A 14,606-nucleotide genomic window follows, 5' to 3' on the forward strand; every position below is an offset into this window, starting at 1 on the left:
TCGTAAACACCACACCCCTCCATAATATCATACCATATACCCTCACTATATCATATACTACCTACCTCTCCATAATATCATATCATATTACCACTTACCATCACTCTCTTCCTATATCCCATCCATATATCATAATACCATATACCATAATACTACCTACCTCTCATCTCATAATTCAATACCCATATCCTCTCAACATACTACACGCACATACTCACACGGACGCTAAATATAATACTCGCAACATACAAAACCACAATATTTCTCTAACTCCCCTCTTCCATATTCTATACTTTTATATTTTCTCACAATTTCTATCCTTTTACCTAATATCCATACCCAACTATAAATCATTAATTCTTACCAACACTTCAATTATCGTTTATACTTATCTCATCCACCTCCAATACCACCTGACCATCTATCATCGCACTTAACCCCATCACTCACTATACCACCACATTATCACCATATACGGAACGAACCTTAGCACTTAACACCCTGGATATTTTCGCATTCCAACCACCGTCCGGCCACCAAACTCTGCCCCCCACTAAATACGATACTCTAAATCATATATCAGCTTAAAACATTGCAATATTCTTACATTTGCACTCACACTATCGAATACTATATACCTTCACCACACCCTATCACCACATATCTCGATACATAATACCATCTCGTTCCACACATCACATACGATATACCATTACTCACTAAACATCTCATACCATACCTCATTATAATATTATCATAATACCATCTCTCTTCACACATCTCTCTCCATATCTCCCATGCAATATACCATCACTTTCAATATCCCATAGCATACTTCATTATCCTGACCAATCTTAAGAAAATATCATAGCTATACCACCACATAACCTGATACTTAATCCCATCTCTTTCTATATCACATATCAGTATCAATATCATATTACATATTCTATACTACATATACCATCACTCTCAATATCACTACAATATACCTTACCATGCTATACTATCCTCACTATGACATTAATGCCTTCACATACTCACACAGATGCCAAATATAATAGTATAACATATCGTATCACACAATACATCGTAATACCATCGCATACTCCTACGGACGCCAAAAAAATCACATTTTTTTTTATATTTTACTCTACTTATTCACTTTTCATCAAATACATGTACTCCTAATAATCATATATAAAAATACTGCTTAACTATAGCTAAACCATAATCTGCATCAGGTATCGCTCTTCAAGAGAACAAGCTCACGCTGCGACTAACTCTGCGACTCACGCTGCGAATTACGCTGCGACTCGTGCTGCGGCTCATACACACAATTTCCCAAATAGTCACAACTAAGAATATTATTCACGCACAGGACTATTTCCAACATCAAACGATAACTGCATATCATCGATGCTTTCCGTCCAACGTTCCAAAGCAACCGTAAAAAGCGGATACTTCACTTCATGAGCTGTTCCCACCATACCCATCATATCCCGGAACCACAGAGGAAACATACGGTATTTCGTTAGTCCAGTGACCCTTATTGCTTCCAATACAGTCTTGTGCTTCCCTGTAATGAAGAAGCACCACAAGAGAAGAACCAGCGCATTGAAATTTGTCTCCGCTTTAATGTATCCGTAATGTTTATTACGTTCATCCTTGGAAATCTCTTTTGAGCACCATTTCATAACACCATCAAGCATATCTGCATTCGCATATATGAAAAGATGGCCATCGTTTTTTAAGAAGTCCTTATAATAAGAGTTACTATTGTCAAACGGAAATCTATAAACCTTTGAACGATCTGCATATTGACGCTTGTTTACTGTTATTTGGCCCTCAAACATTAACTTCACAATGTCAATGTAAGACTCGACTATATGACTCCACCCAAAACGAAAAAATGAAACGACACTCGCGACGTGTTAAGAATCACCGAGAAACTTCATTTCGTTTTGCGTAATTAAACTGATGCCTTTGTCAAAGGTTCTTCCCTAACCCTTGAGATAGGTCGCAAACTCGTTGAAAATTTTGACTGATTCTCCAGCATACGCCCAGTTACGAAACTTGCTGTAAACTGGCGGGAGCACTATCTTTGATAAAAATAAAAGCTCTCTAATTATCACTGCCAATCCTTTGCCATATGACTTTTTACAAAGACACGGATCATTCTTGGAGAAACAAGTAAAACACGTTCCATGTTTTACACAAACGTCTTGGTCAAAAAGCACCTCAATTGGCACCCCAAGAAAATGCACGTTTAGCGGATGATCCCTATCCAGGAACTCACATATGCTTTTCTTAGAGAGCCCAGTTTTAGGATCCAGCATGAGGTTCTTCATTCGTTTAAAACCATCATGTGTTTCCAGACATTTCTTTTTTAAGTCATTGACTCCATCAGTATCGTTCTGCATTCCATTTGGCTTCCTTTTCTTCTCGTCGCACACAGGCGTGTCGATATGTCTTCGCAGATCTATCAATTCCTTCAAGGTACTTCTTGCGAGCGCATTGCAGCACAAGATACATCCGCTATAGCAGAGGCCATAGAACTTAGCAATCTGCTTTGGAATGCATTGGTCCCAATTCATGGTCTCCAGGTACCACTGGACACCTTGAAATACCTGTTGTTATTTCCCACCGTCAATACTCTAACATACCCTGAGCTCCTGATTCTACCTGTCATCTGCAGATAGTCAATCATACTCACCGTGCAATCAACCAAGCAAACAAATTTCACAGAACTACAATCCAATCCGTTAGATATCAGCTTCGTACCAATAACGACCCTAGCCGTCGAGTGTCTATTTTCAAAATCTTTAAACACAGCCAACTTAGCCCCATCCTCCATGTCAGCGTCTACACCAACGACAGAGGCATTATCCTTGAGCCTACGCAGGGACTCTCTAAGAAGGGTTTTGTTGCTGAAAAAGAAGACCGCCTTCTTTTCCGGCACGTTTTCCAGAAACTGCATGACAAGATCATGAACTTTATCTAGCAAAGCACACTTCTTTACATGCGCTATATCGACTGCAATGGACACATTCGGCATTTTCGTCATCGCGTTCACATACCGGCTCGTCTCAATCAAGACGTCACTGAACCCCCTCTCACGACAGATGTCCATGCATAGTTGCCTGGGCATCGTAGCAGATAAGGCGATGACTTTCAAGAAGAAGGACCAGCTCAGGCCTTTTAATTTTCTCGGAGCTCCTAAAAACGGATCGTCTCATAAAGGCGTTTTGTGTTTTGGTATTGTTTTTTGTTTTTTTTATTTACATTTAAGTTATTTCAGGTCTGTGTCTTCAGTGCTTCTGCCCTGCATGGCCATGTGTAGCACTGACAGGCGTAAAGCTTTATCGACCATCTCCAGTGTTCTGGGCACCGACGTGCTCGTCATTACAATAATTATCTATACCACCGTAAGTGTTAAAATATATCTCAGACTTGAATGCCGAACCCGTGCCTGCACCGTCACCAGGTATGTCGTCGTAATCAATTGGCTCACCGTTCTTCGTGTCCTCAGCAGCAAAGCAGTACTTCCAATCCCTATTACCTGAAAAGAAATTTTGTAACTCCACTTCGGCATACGAATCAAAATTGCCTGCTCCACCTTCGTCATTTTGCCAGTTCTGTGCCAGGTCACCATAACTTTGGTCATATGTCATTGATATCCAGGAGGTAGCGAACTCCTGACTGCGTCTCTGGAACAATAGCGCCGAAGCGTTGCCACTCGTACCAGGGACCCCTGGTACCGCTGCCACGATTTGATCGATGAGACTGCTCACATTATGTACGCTACTAGTGCTGACGTGGGTTCCATACTCCGTAGTATACCCCACAAAGTTGATATCAGCAGCGCCGTCACGCTTGATACTGTCATGTACTGCATACCCGCTGAACCCTATTGTAACAAAATTACTAGCAGTACCATTGGACAATGTCTGGCCATTGAGTATATGATCAGTGAATGTAATAGTATGATTCAGTGCGCTAATAGTCTTACTTAATCCTCGCTTTGTTACCGTGCCCGTACCCATACCCACTAAAATAGCTGCTGTTACAACAGCTGCTGTTGACAAAACAGCACCAGCTATAGGTGCACATACCCCGCTAGTGGCTGCGAGACAGATTGCTGCGACCCAGTAAGGAGTGGCATAAGCGGCTGCTGCAATAACAAATCCTCCTAGTCCCAATCCAGTCGCAAATGACCACCTAGCGCGGCGTACTAGAGTAGCAGTGTTAGCGCGGTCAGGTACAGAGCCAGTTTTAAGAGTGCTTAGGAATAACGAGTACGCTATCAAAAGCAGTGCAAAAATTATTGCAAATAATCTAACAATTCTGAACGTCCTTGTTTTCATGTAATTTCGAGAGTTGCTATCCATATCATCTATATCTGTTTTAATCATTTTTTCATGTATATTGTCTATACTATATACATGATATGGGATAACGATACTGTATTCCAGAAGTGTCGCTATATATACACTTTGTTACAAGGTCTAACACTCGACAAATAATCGAGCCTATTAACTAAAACTCCCGCAAGCGCGCCTTCAAAAAATGGCTTTCCTGCGTGTTTTCTTAGAAATGCTACCACTTTTATAAAATCTCAACATATCTTATTTTTACCTATACACTGCTTCTGTTGCTTGAAGGCCCTGAAAACCTCGGTCTCCGGGCCGCTCAACGCTCTGCGCCCTATTGCCAAAGCCGGCGATAGGCGGCTTTGCACGTAAAGTAAGTTGATAAAGCTCTTTTTCATTGATTTTATTGACCTTGAAAATGTTGGAACTGTTGGAACAAGATTCAACTATCGTCCATCTATTACTATTATATACGGTGTTAAAAGATGACATAAATTACAAGACCWGTAAATTAAGATTCAAASTGTCRTCGAAATTAATGGAAGCTGAAGCGCAAGGATTGATATTGTAATAGGATCAATGAATGACAACATATAAAAAGAGGAACAGAATCATTTATAATATTATGTATAATGCAGATTCCTTTTTGTGGATGCCTAAATCCAGGAGGAGAATATCTAGTACAATCTATATACGTAATACTATAATAGTAAGAAATAATGGAATTTTAAAGATCATCATACAACTTGAATAGTCAGTAAAATCATCATATTTTACCTTCTCACTGTGGATCTAATACGCAGAATATATCCGTATTCGCAAAGCCTAACCTTTTACCACAACAAACAAACACCCTATCCAAATTCTGAATGCTTGTATCGCTTACAAGAGCGCTCACTTTAAGACTGTATTCCTTTTCCTTATTCAAAACTATTGTTCTATTGCACGATATTCACCATAAAATTCCGCGGATTACGGCACTGTGTTCCTCCGTCGTGCCTTTCAGCCACAATGAGAAAACGCCAAATTCCTTGAACCCTACCACATGCTTTCGAATCATCGTCTGAACATCCCTCAGTTTGAAATGCAAGGCAACAAGAGAACTCATTAGTAGAAGCCATCCCTGTTACCACACCGGATACGCGCGTGATGTATAGTATCTCTTCAAAGTGAACATATCAGCCGGCTTAGTTCACTTGAAAGCCATCATGGAAAGCAAATACGCCCTCGTTTTACGGAATGGTCGGTGCCTGTAACGAAAGCACAGGGCTGTTCGAAGCAAAACACCGTAGATGCAAATAAGCATTACTTTTCTGTTTTGAACTTGGATTCTCGTATGATCTGCTAAGCGGCTTTGATCAGATCACACACTTCCCTGAAGCCATTTCCCCTTTCGTTGTGGGAGCATCTATTTCATCTTCGCGACAGAAAGTCGAAGTACGAAAACCCCAGTGGACCTGCCACCGTCACCCCCATACGATATAGAGTGGATGGTTAAAACTCAGTACAACGGACTTGCCGACGAGCCAGAAAATACCTCTCGTCGCTTGGCAAAGCACAGCCGGGCTCTCCAATCCCTGGCGCCTAGATAATTCTGATATGATTTCAACAAGTTCGCGCTTATCTGATTGTAAACTGTCTAAAGTATGTAATTACATTGCCATGTAGAGTTTGATCTTTGCGTTTTGCATACGACTCTTGAAATACATCTTGCAACAATCTACGATTTCTAAAGGATAGAATTCAGTTTGTCTTGGAAACATAATATAATACCTGGCGTAACCAGCCTATCGTGCTACGTTTGTTTAGTATTTAGCAAAGCGTCTTGGACAACCCCTAAGCTCTACGCTTACAGGTTTAATAGTCTCACATTAATACCGCCTTTACGCGAAGTCTCAAAATGCCGGCTTTTATTCTTACCGCTTATTGCCCAATACTGCCTATTGCTAGCAAATGAGGTTTTCACTCACAAGCGACCTCAAAGTTTTACTCTGCGGAAGACGGGTGAAGGGACAATAGGAAAGCTAAAGCGGTCATCCCTCGAAAATGAAAAGAAGCATAATTCAACCACACTCCTAACTGAGATGAAGGCTCACCAGGCACTTTCCTTTTTAAGGATATTCCTTTCCACACCAAAATGTCCTAGATTCTAGTCTATGGATAGTTCAGCAGAGGTTATACCCTATTAGTTTGTGTTGCAATACCGCGTGGGGCTTCCGCAAGGGTCGCCAAGGCCATGGTTGCATGCTTCTTCAACCCCTCATTTGAGTTTATCCTGCAGGAACGCTAACCTCGCAAAGCGCTACGGCAGCGTCTGAGCCGGAAGTTTGCCAGCCTCTATGGTTATCCCGAAAATGGCTGCAATCTATTGTGATATGATACGCTTCGGAAGAAAAATTATCCGAAAAATGATTTCGGTCCGTAACTATGGGTATCAGGCCGAATGCTAAGAGCAGGAAAGCACACAATGACAGCAGCTCATGTAATATTTTTTGCCGATTCCAGTTTCAAATTCTAATCTTTGGAAATAGGAACCTGAACTCTAGCAAGCTTCATATTGGATTGGAAGCGAGTGACGTTTTTTTAATGTGGCTTTTCCCGAAAAGATATCGCATTGTGAAGGCTCATAAACTTGATGGAGGGTGCCATTATCAGAGAAAATAATTACATACGACGTGCCACTTTTCTTAAACGAGCAGAGGAAAAAAAGAGTGCTTCAAAGACTAGTGCTAAATATTAGTCCGGAATGGGAAACTCTCTGATACACACTATGACGCCACTGTTGCTTTTTCCACACGTTAAAAATATCACAATTGAAACAGTATATTAATGCTACTGTCTATCCATTGTTGTGTGTTTTTTTTTTGATGGTGCTCAAAACGAAGACATTAAGATCTAACATTCCACGGCTAGTGAATATTCCAGTCTTTAAACTATGACAGATATTGAGTTTGGCCAACCTCTTCCCAGCGATCTAAAGTATGCGGTTTCATTTGGTATTCCCACATGGGATTCAGCGATAGGATACGCGGAAAAGGACCCTAAGGTAATAAGCAGAATGGCTACAGGATACCCGAGATACTTTCCACAGCCTCCTATCCAAAAACTTTGCAAATACTTTATTAACAAATTTGGACAACCTTCAGAGGATTGCCGCCCTTTTCCCTCTTTGAATATAGCCTCGAAATGTTTAGAATTTGTGAAGTCAGTTGTCGGACCCGAAAGTAGAGCTCATCTTGAAGTGGAGACAATTTCATTTGAAGTAGGTGCGAAGAATAAGCCCAATGAAGATGGTAAGTTCACTGTGGCAATCGCAGCTATCTTAGCCTCAGGTGAGGAGTTCACACTTGTTAGAGAGTATTGGAAATTAAGAGGTGAATGTGTATCCAGCCGACTAGCATCCTCTCTTAACCAGTTACTTGACGCCACTAACTTGACATCAAGTGAGACACGGCATGAGGTTGAGGCCAGAATCTTTCTAGCCGAGAAGGAAGGAGACGACGCAAAGAGTCTATTAAAGAGAAGAATAGCTGAGAACCATTTCAACCCATTTGACTTAAGAAAAGAAGGCGCCGATCCAAAAGAGGTAGATGTCAACCCGCAAAAAGATATTCATCTCGTATCAAGTGGAATGTCAGCAATTTTTACAACTCGTAAGTTGCTTACATTTTGGGAAGAAAAGAGAGCTTTTGAGTACGCCCTGAACAAGGACAGATCGAAAAAAGAAATTTTACCGTGTAATACAGCTGCCATCTTTGGCTTTCCGTTCAAAGATACACAAGTGATCATGGACACATTTGGAAAATGTCAGTTCTTTGGATTTGGAGACTCCAGAGATATCACTGAGTTACAAAGCTTCTTAGAGACGAGCAAGCAACGTATCCTTGCTGTTTTCGTTGAGACCCCCTCAAATCCATTACTAAATATGCCGGATTTGAAAGAATTAAGAAGACTGGCGGATGCATATGGATTCTTTATTGTAGTCGATGATACTATAGGGGGGCTCAACGTTGATATATTACCTTACGCAGATGTGGTCTGCACCTCGCTTACTAAACTTTTCAATGGCTCTAGTAATGCTATGGGTGGCTCGATTATTTTAAACCCAAAGTCTTCTCTGTACTCAAGTGCCCATGAGTACTTTGAAAGTAATGAATTTGAGGACCTGCTATGGTGTGAGGATGCGGTAGTCCTTGAACAAAATTCTAGAGACTTCCAAGAGAGGACACTACGCGCTAATAAAAACACAGAAAAACTTTTGAATGAGGTACTCTTTCCTGAGGAAGGGAAAATATGCAAGAAAATATATTATCCTACTGTGAGCTCCAAGGAGACTTTCCAGAATTATGAATCTGTCCGGAATAAGCATGGCGGTTACGGGTGCTTGTTTTCTATGGCATTCTACAACGAAGGCGAAGCCAAAGCTTTTTATGATTCTTTGAGAGTGTTTAAGGGACCTTCTAACGGAACTAATTTTACATTAGCATGTCCATATGTTCATTTGGCGCACCATTCAGAATTAGAAGAGGTCTCCAAATTCGGAGCAGACCCAAACTTAATTAGGGTGAGTGTGGGTTTAGAAGATACTCAGTGGCTGCTGGACGTTTTTTCAAGCGCGATAGATGTTGTTAGACGCTCCAGAGATTTATGAAAACCACTAAATACTATATCAAAAGTATGAACTTTTTTCATGATTTTTATAGAGAGTAATTTTATGACTATTTGAAACATTTTTTTGGCTTTCGAGCAGATTGTTTCTTTCAAACTACTCAGATTTGAAGCTCTGTTATTGATCTAGAAAATTTATAATATTGAATCGGAACTTTTAACCTAATTATTATCTGCGTGCGGTGGCTGAATACACGCTTTATAATTGACGCAGCAATAAACTATCTTAAGTAAGTTGTCTATCACGACCTCGAGACTAGCCTTATTGGGAACTACACAAATACTTGATCGTCGCTGCTCTTTTCTTAGATTATAGACGGGTGTAGAAAGTCCAAAGTTTGGATGTTATGCCCGAAACTGTTACTTGTTCAACACTCCAATTACCAAGATTGACCAACCCATATTGAAATTTTTTCTAATGTTTGTGCTAGACATAATGGAACTGAGGGTCTATAAATTTTTTGCTGACTAGGAAACGGAAAACACCCGCGTGCAATAAAGACTTCCGGTTTCGCTTATGGCTAGTCAAATGAAGAAAGGCTACATTGCATTATGCCATTTTTGCTTTTCTACAAATACATGCAGAGGGAACAATGGTCTGTGAGATTTTTCAAACTGCATGAGCGTGAAATTATTGCAACGTTTACACGCTTTTCCTAGGCTACATATTATGCTGGGCGTGATATTGTGTAAGTGATAAAGAAATGATATCAGACTTCGACTAGTATTTAAATTTTACCTGATTGATCCGGTATATAACTCCATATTAGCCTCTTCTTCAAAAGCGATAATGTTAACACTTATATACACTTTACGAAGTTATAAGAAAAGAACAGATATTACAGTTGAAATATTCAAATATCCGGAATAGCATGGCTGCTGAACTAACACCGCATATCTTGCACTTGGATCCTATTTAAGTGGTATCCATTCGCTTAGATTTTGTTTGCCTTTTTTTTTCATAAAAGGAAAAGTTGGAAATGTTGTGGCTGTATCTTTGTGGAATATAACCTCGAAAGAGGTGCACTTTGAGTGAACTGAAGGCAAAGATGAAACCAGAACTACTATTCTGTAAATACACTATTTCTAAAAGCCCTCGGACTTCCCAATCTGCACACCACATAACTCGGCATGCACTTCCCGCGCCAAGCCGTTTAAACGTTGCCCGTAAAGGTGTAGCAACGTCTGCACCGTATCGGAAATACAGAAAAGCTTATTTGGTTCTGAACAAATAAGCAACAGAAAAACCGCACAACATTTATGGACGAATTTCTGCCTGAGTAAAACCGTTCGAGCTAAAACATTATAGATAAATAACCAGAATCTTTCCAAGTAATTTCGACGCCGGCATCACATCCTTGCTTTATGGGCATTACTTTCAACATATTTAGCTGAGATTGGAAACATGATTGCATCCAGATCTAGAGCACATGATCATCCATACTCGAAGTAAATTTCACTTGGGTACTTTGTTTTAATACAATATTTCCCTCAATTTCAGTTTCAACTTCACTTTGAATTTCAGCACCATTTCATAGGACCTGATTTGTAGTTGTTGAAGAGAAGTATTGAAAGGACAAAAGGGCTGGTTGGAAACTCGTCAATATGCACAACATCGGTTAACTATACCGCAACGGAACTATCTATACCTAAGGCTGTTTAATAATTTTGATCGCTAAGGGTCATAAATGTCAGATATATCAAGCAAAATATAATGGCCTCTCTAGAAGCTATTAAGACGTACTTATAAATTATCTTCAGAAGATGTTATACACGAAAGAAATAAAAAATTGGCTATTTGGAGAAATCGAACATTCTATTCATTAGATTCATTTTGGTACCGTTAGCATTGTGATGGTAATCCTCCTTTTGCTCACCTTCCACACAGTTTTGTTGGTCACCTAGATAAAAATTAGTTTGGAATAGTGCGACTAGAAACATGATGGAACTGACACCGACACCCATGCAGAACAGGGTATAATTGACCTCTTGATACGCTGCGATAGCGCCTTCCCTGTTTGCTGAGCCCCATGGCTCTTGCCAGATAAGAGTTAAAGACTCATAAAATGCGATCGCCTTTTCACTGTTCGGAACGTATTTGGACAAGGCGCCAGGCAATTCTTTGGTCCAAACAGCGGAAGTAATAGCCGTACCAACAGCTGCACCTATCGAAGTATAAAGAGACAAAACGGAAATAGTTGCAGCCATATCTTGGTGAGGGACGGCAGCTTGTGCTGCGACTTGAGTACCCATAACGTTAGCAGCGTCACCGATGCTAGTAACAATCAACGCAGCAGCAACGAGACCAATTCCTGGGCTACCGCTCTTTTTGGAACATGCAACGTAAAGACCCATACCGATTAATTTAATACCAATACCAATGACTTGGAATATTTTATAACGGTGGAAATACCTGAACAGGCCACCCCAAACTACTCCAAAGAAACAGAGACCCATAGTGGTAGTGTTTGAGAGGTAGACCCAGTCTCTGTAGGATAAATTCAAAACAACGAAGGTGTAAGATGTAAAGAACAAAAGAGAGAAATAGCCGCCCATTTGGTAGATGAAATCAATGATGACACAACAAATGAAGGTTCTGTTTACTAAGACTCTCTTTGGCAGTAACGGAAATGGTGCGAAGAAAACCTCGAAGATGACATACGAAATTAAAAAAATGCCACCAAATACTTCCATGGCAATCATACTTGGGTTCTTCCAGCCACCTTCAGCGTAAGAGTACAGGGAGCATGGGAGCAAGATTAAAGAAAAAGCAAGGCCAAGTAGAACTAAACCAAATGCATCGATCTCTATTAGAGAAGTCTTCAGAAGTTGCCAATACGCTTTGAACCCACTGATACCAGATTCTTTAACCTCTCTTTTCTTCTCGGAAAGCGGATCGGACCCAACGGGAATTTCCCCCGTCTTGTTAGCTTGGTGCTCCAGGTAGGCCATAATAAGAATTGCCGGAGTTAAAGCAACTGGTGTAATAATAGCAAACATACCGTACCCCCATCTCCAGTTGCTACTAATAATATTCTCGACAATGTAACCGGAGATCCAAGTGGTAACCAAGTAAGGAACCGCTAATAGAGAGGTGACAAAAGACCTCCATTTGAGTGAAGTTGTGTCAGCTACAATGACCATGTTCATTAAACTGATACCTGACTGGCCAACTGCAATAAAAACGGAACCGATCACATACGCACCAATAGTTGGGGAACAAGCCGTGACGATGAAACCTATAACATATAGTACTAACACCACAAAGTATGTAACAGGTCTGGAACTCAAATCTGAGATTTTGGCAATAAACGGTTTACAAACAGCCCCAATGACAGAATTTGCAATTGTCAAAGTTGATAGCATCGAGTGCCTGTTGAATGAGGATGTGGCATACGGTTGATAGTTATACGTTGTTGTGGCATCCAAAGCAGCAATCCACGATGTTAAAAGAACGGAAGCTGCCAGAATCCATTTGACCTTGGTTGTCATCTTTTCTTTGACCACCTCAATTCTTGTGACACCTCTGGTTTTGATAATTTTATTTCCGTCCTGAGACGAAAACGCAGATGAGCTTTGCTGAAAGCCTTCATGGGCAGAAGATACGGTGCTCTTTTCAGTAACAATGTTTCTTCCTTCTTTGCGTGCGTCGTCCTGAGGATTAGGCCGCCCATTCGTGCTTTCTGTTATAGATACTAGGTCGGACATTGCAGATCTTGGCTGAACCAAGTAAGAAAAAATGTAACATGTCAATTAGAGTTCAACTCTTCCGGGAAAGGCTACAGTCAACGCTAGAACTGTTTATTATATACAAAAGAACAGCAACTCAATCATCTGATAGTTTATTGATATCTGAAAATCAATGGCTCATCATTTTGGGTTTTTAACCACACTAAGTGACTGTTGTGTCAATTAAAGAATCTTTCTGCACCCTGTTTTCTGTTTCTTTGAGCGCGTGCGGCTACCAATAATAAAAGTTAACTCTAAAATGATTTCGATTTTCAAAATTGAAACATAATAAAAATATTGTTGAGAGCCGCACGTCAGTTTGTGCACCTTCAAAAAAATATATACGCTTTCTTTTCGGTGCATTAAAAATCGCTAGCGCAATGAGCAAACAAGTCACGAGTTTTTTTTTGCCTTTTTGGACCAACAGAGAGCCGTTGTTCCATGACAAAGCTTTCGCTTCTATCATTGGCTCACCAGACGTCATACATCAAGGGTTCGGTTGCTTCTTCCGCCTCTTTTCTTTTTTATAGAATGATACAAAAGCTTCCTGGTTAAATTAGCCACTAAAAGGGCTTTGCTGCGTTGTCTAAAGCGTGCCTCTGATTTGACAATACGAATAAAAGGTAGTCTGTAGAATTCCGGCTTTCGTAAAAACCTGGTGCCATCTCTTTCGATGCTTAGAGATAGGAACAAGCTCTTGAGGGACATAAACTTTGGTAGATACAATTCTGTTCGTAGTGCCGTGGCAGGAAGTCATGGTATCGTTCCATTTTCAAGATCTAAGTATAATATTTCTGCTCGAGAGTTGGACCCCCGACTTAAGGATGGCTACTAATCCCTGTGCTATAGTAATAAGAATGTTCGCTTCTTAAACTTGTTTTTTAGAAGAGAACTGAGCGTTGTGGGATTAATTATTCACATTATCTAGGCTCAAAAAGTGAAGAAAAAATTACGTGTAGTTAGGCCAGTGCTTAAAGGACGAACAACTAAACAACTTGCTGATATCGTGTATCTTACCTAGAGACAGTAAATGAATAGTTTTTGGCTAGCTGCTGCCAGTATACAGCATAGATTAAGGAAGCGTTGAGAGAAAAATTACTCAAAAAAATCGATCAGATACTTTTACTCACCTTCAAAAAAAGTCTTTCTTACAACCTTGATGGTGAGTTTAATATCCTCTTACATAAATCGAAAGTAGACGTTATTATAGGACGTTTTCTCTATTCTATAACCTTATCATTCTTTGGGCCGGAGCTAGCACAGCCACTAACACTCATGAAATAGGGACCCCTGGTTTGTCGCTCAGGGCTGCAAACATCGGTTTGCTAGATGAGAAATAACTCTACAGACGTAACGATCTTACGATTTTTCTTCAATTACCTCAGTATTCCTAATGTCTTTGACTAAATAATAGTTGCAGGGTTTTTCTGTGCAGCGAAACTTACTAACAGTTTAGTGATTGTCACCTGCAGTGAAAATCTCAAAGTCTCGTTCAAAGAAGCGTATAAAAATTCTCTTCTTTCAAAACCGCATGAGACTCTGTCCAGCATAAAATAAACTGTTCTAACTGTGAGCACTCTTTCCTCACCTAGATATCCTTTTAGAGTAGTAATGCTACTAAGAGCGGGATCGCAAATACTTTCTATAATGACACCAGTGGCTGTTTAGATTACTCTCGATCAAAAGGTTCTTTAAGAATTGAAACCTGGTTAGAACTTTTTTTCAGCAATCTTTCCAAGAGGGATCATGAGTTGCTTTATATGTTCTTTACGATCCGTATTTATAATGCTCTCAAACGGAAAGAGTCAGCCCCAATTATCCACAGTGCAGAAATAG

At 40.2% G+C, this 14,606-nt stretch overlaps 5 protein-coding genes across 5 annotated transcripts; 1 reads left to right on the plus strand and 4 right to left on the minus strand.

Moving 5' to 3' along the window:
• Window positions 1-1,367: 1,367 nt before the first annotated feature.
• DI49_3473 (uncharacterized protein) lies at window positions 1,368-1,856 on the minus strand (the record flags this gene model as incomplete). Its single annotated transcript, XM_018366540.1, has 1 exon — window positions 1,368-1,856. The coding sequence occupies one exon, from the start codon at window positions 1,854-1,856 to the stop codon at window positions 1,368-1,370; it is 489 nt and encodes a 162-aa protein (XP_018220379.1).
• Window positions 1,857-2,593: 737 nt separating this feature from the next.
• DI49_3474 (C-terminal helicase domain-containing protein) lies at window positions 2,594-3,151 on the minus strand (the record flags this gene model as incomplete). The annotated part of the gene is made up of 1 exon (XM_018366541.1): window positions 2,594-3,151. The coding sequence occupies one exon, from the start codon at window positions 3,149-3,151 to the stop codon at window positions 2,594-2,596; it is 558 nt and encodes a 185-aa protein (XP_018220380.1).
• A 211-nt stretch (window positions 3,152-3,362) lies between these two features.
• On the minus strand, window positions 3,363-4,415 carry DI49_3475 (uncharacterized protein; the record flags this gene model as incomplete). Its single annotated transcript, XM_018366542.1, has 1 exon — window positions 3,363-4,415. One exon carries the CDS (start codon window positions 4,413-4,415, stop codon window positions 3,363-3,365), a length of 1,053 nt encoding a protein of 350 aa, XP_018220381.1.
• A 2,893-nt stretch (window positions 4,416-7,308) lies between these two features.
• HSU1 (cystathionine gamma-synthase) lies at window positions 7,309-9,024 on the plus strand (the record flags this gene model as incomplete). The annotated part of the gene is made up of 1 exon (XM_018366543.1): window positions 7,309-9,024. One exon carries the CDS (start codon window positions 7,309-7,311, stop codon window positions 9,022-9,024), a length of 1,716 nt encoding a protein of 571 aa, XP_018220382.1.
• A 1,811-nt stretch (window positions 9,025-10,835) lies between these two features.
• GEX2 (glutathione exchanger) lies at window positions 10,836-12,749 on the minus strand (the record flags this gene model as incomplete). Its single annotated transcript, XM_018366544.1, has 1 exon — window positions 10,836-12,749. One exon carries the CDS (start codon window positions 12,747-12,749, stop codon window positions 10,836-10,838), a length of 1,914 nt encoding a protein of 637 aa, XP_018220383.1.
• Window positions 12,750-14,606: the final 1,857 nt, after the last annotated feature.

This window comes from Saccharomyces eubayanus, chromosome XII, assembly GCF_001298625.1.
Source record: "Saccharomyces eubayanus strain FM1318 chromosome XII, whole genome shotgun sequence".
In the NCBI taxonomy this organism is placed as follows: domain Eukaryota; kingdom Fungi; phylum Ascomycota; class Saccharomycetes; order Saccharomycetales; family Saccharomycetaceae; genus Saccharomyces; species Saccharomyces eubayanus.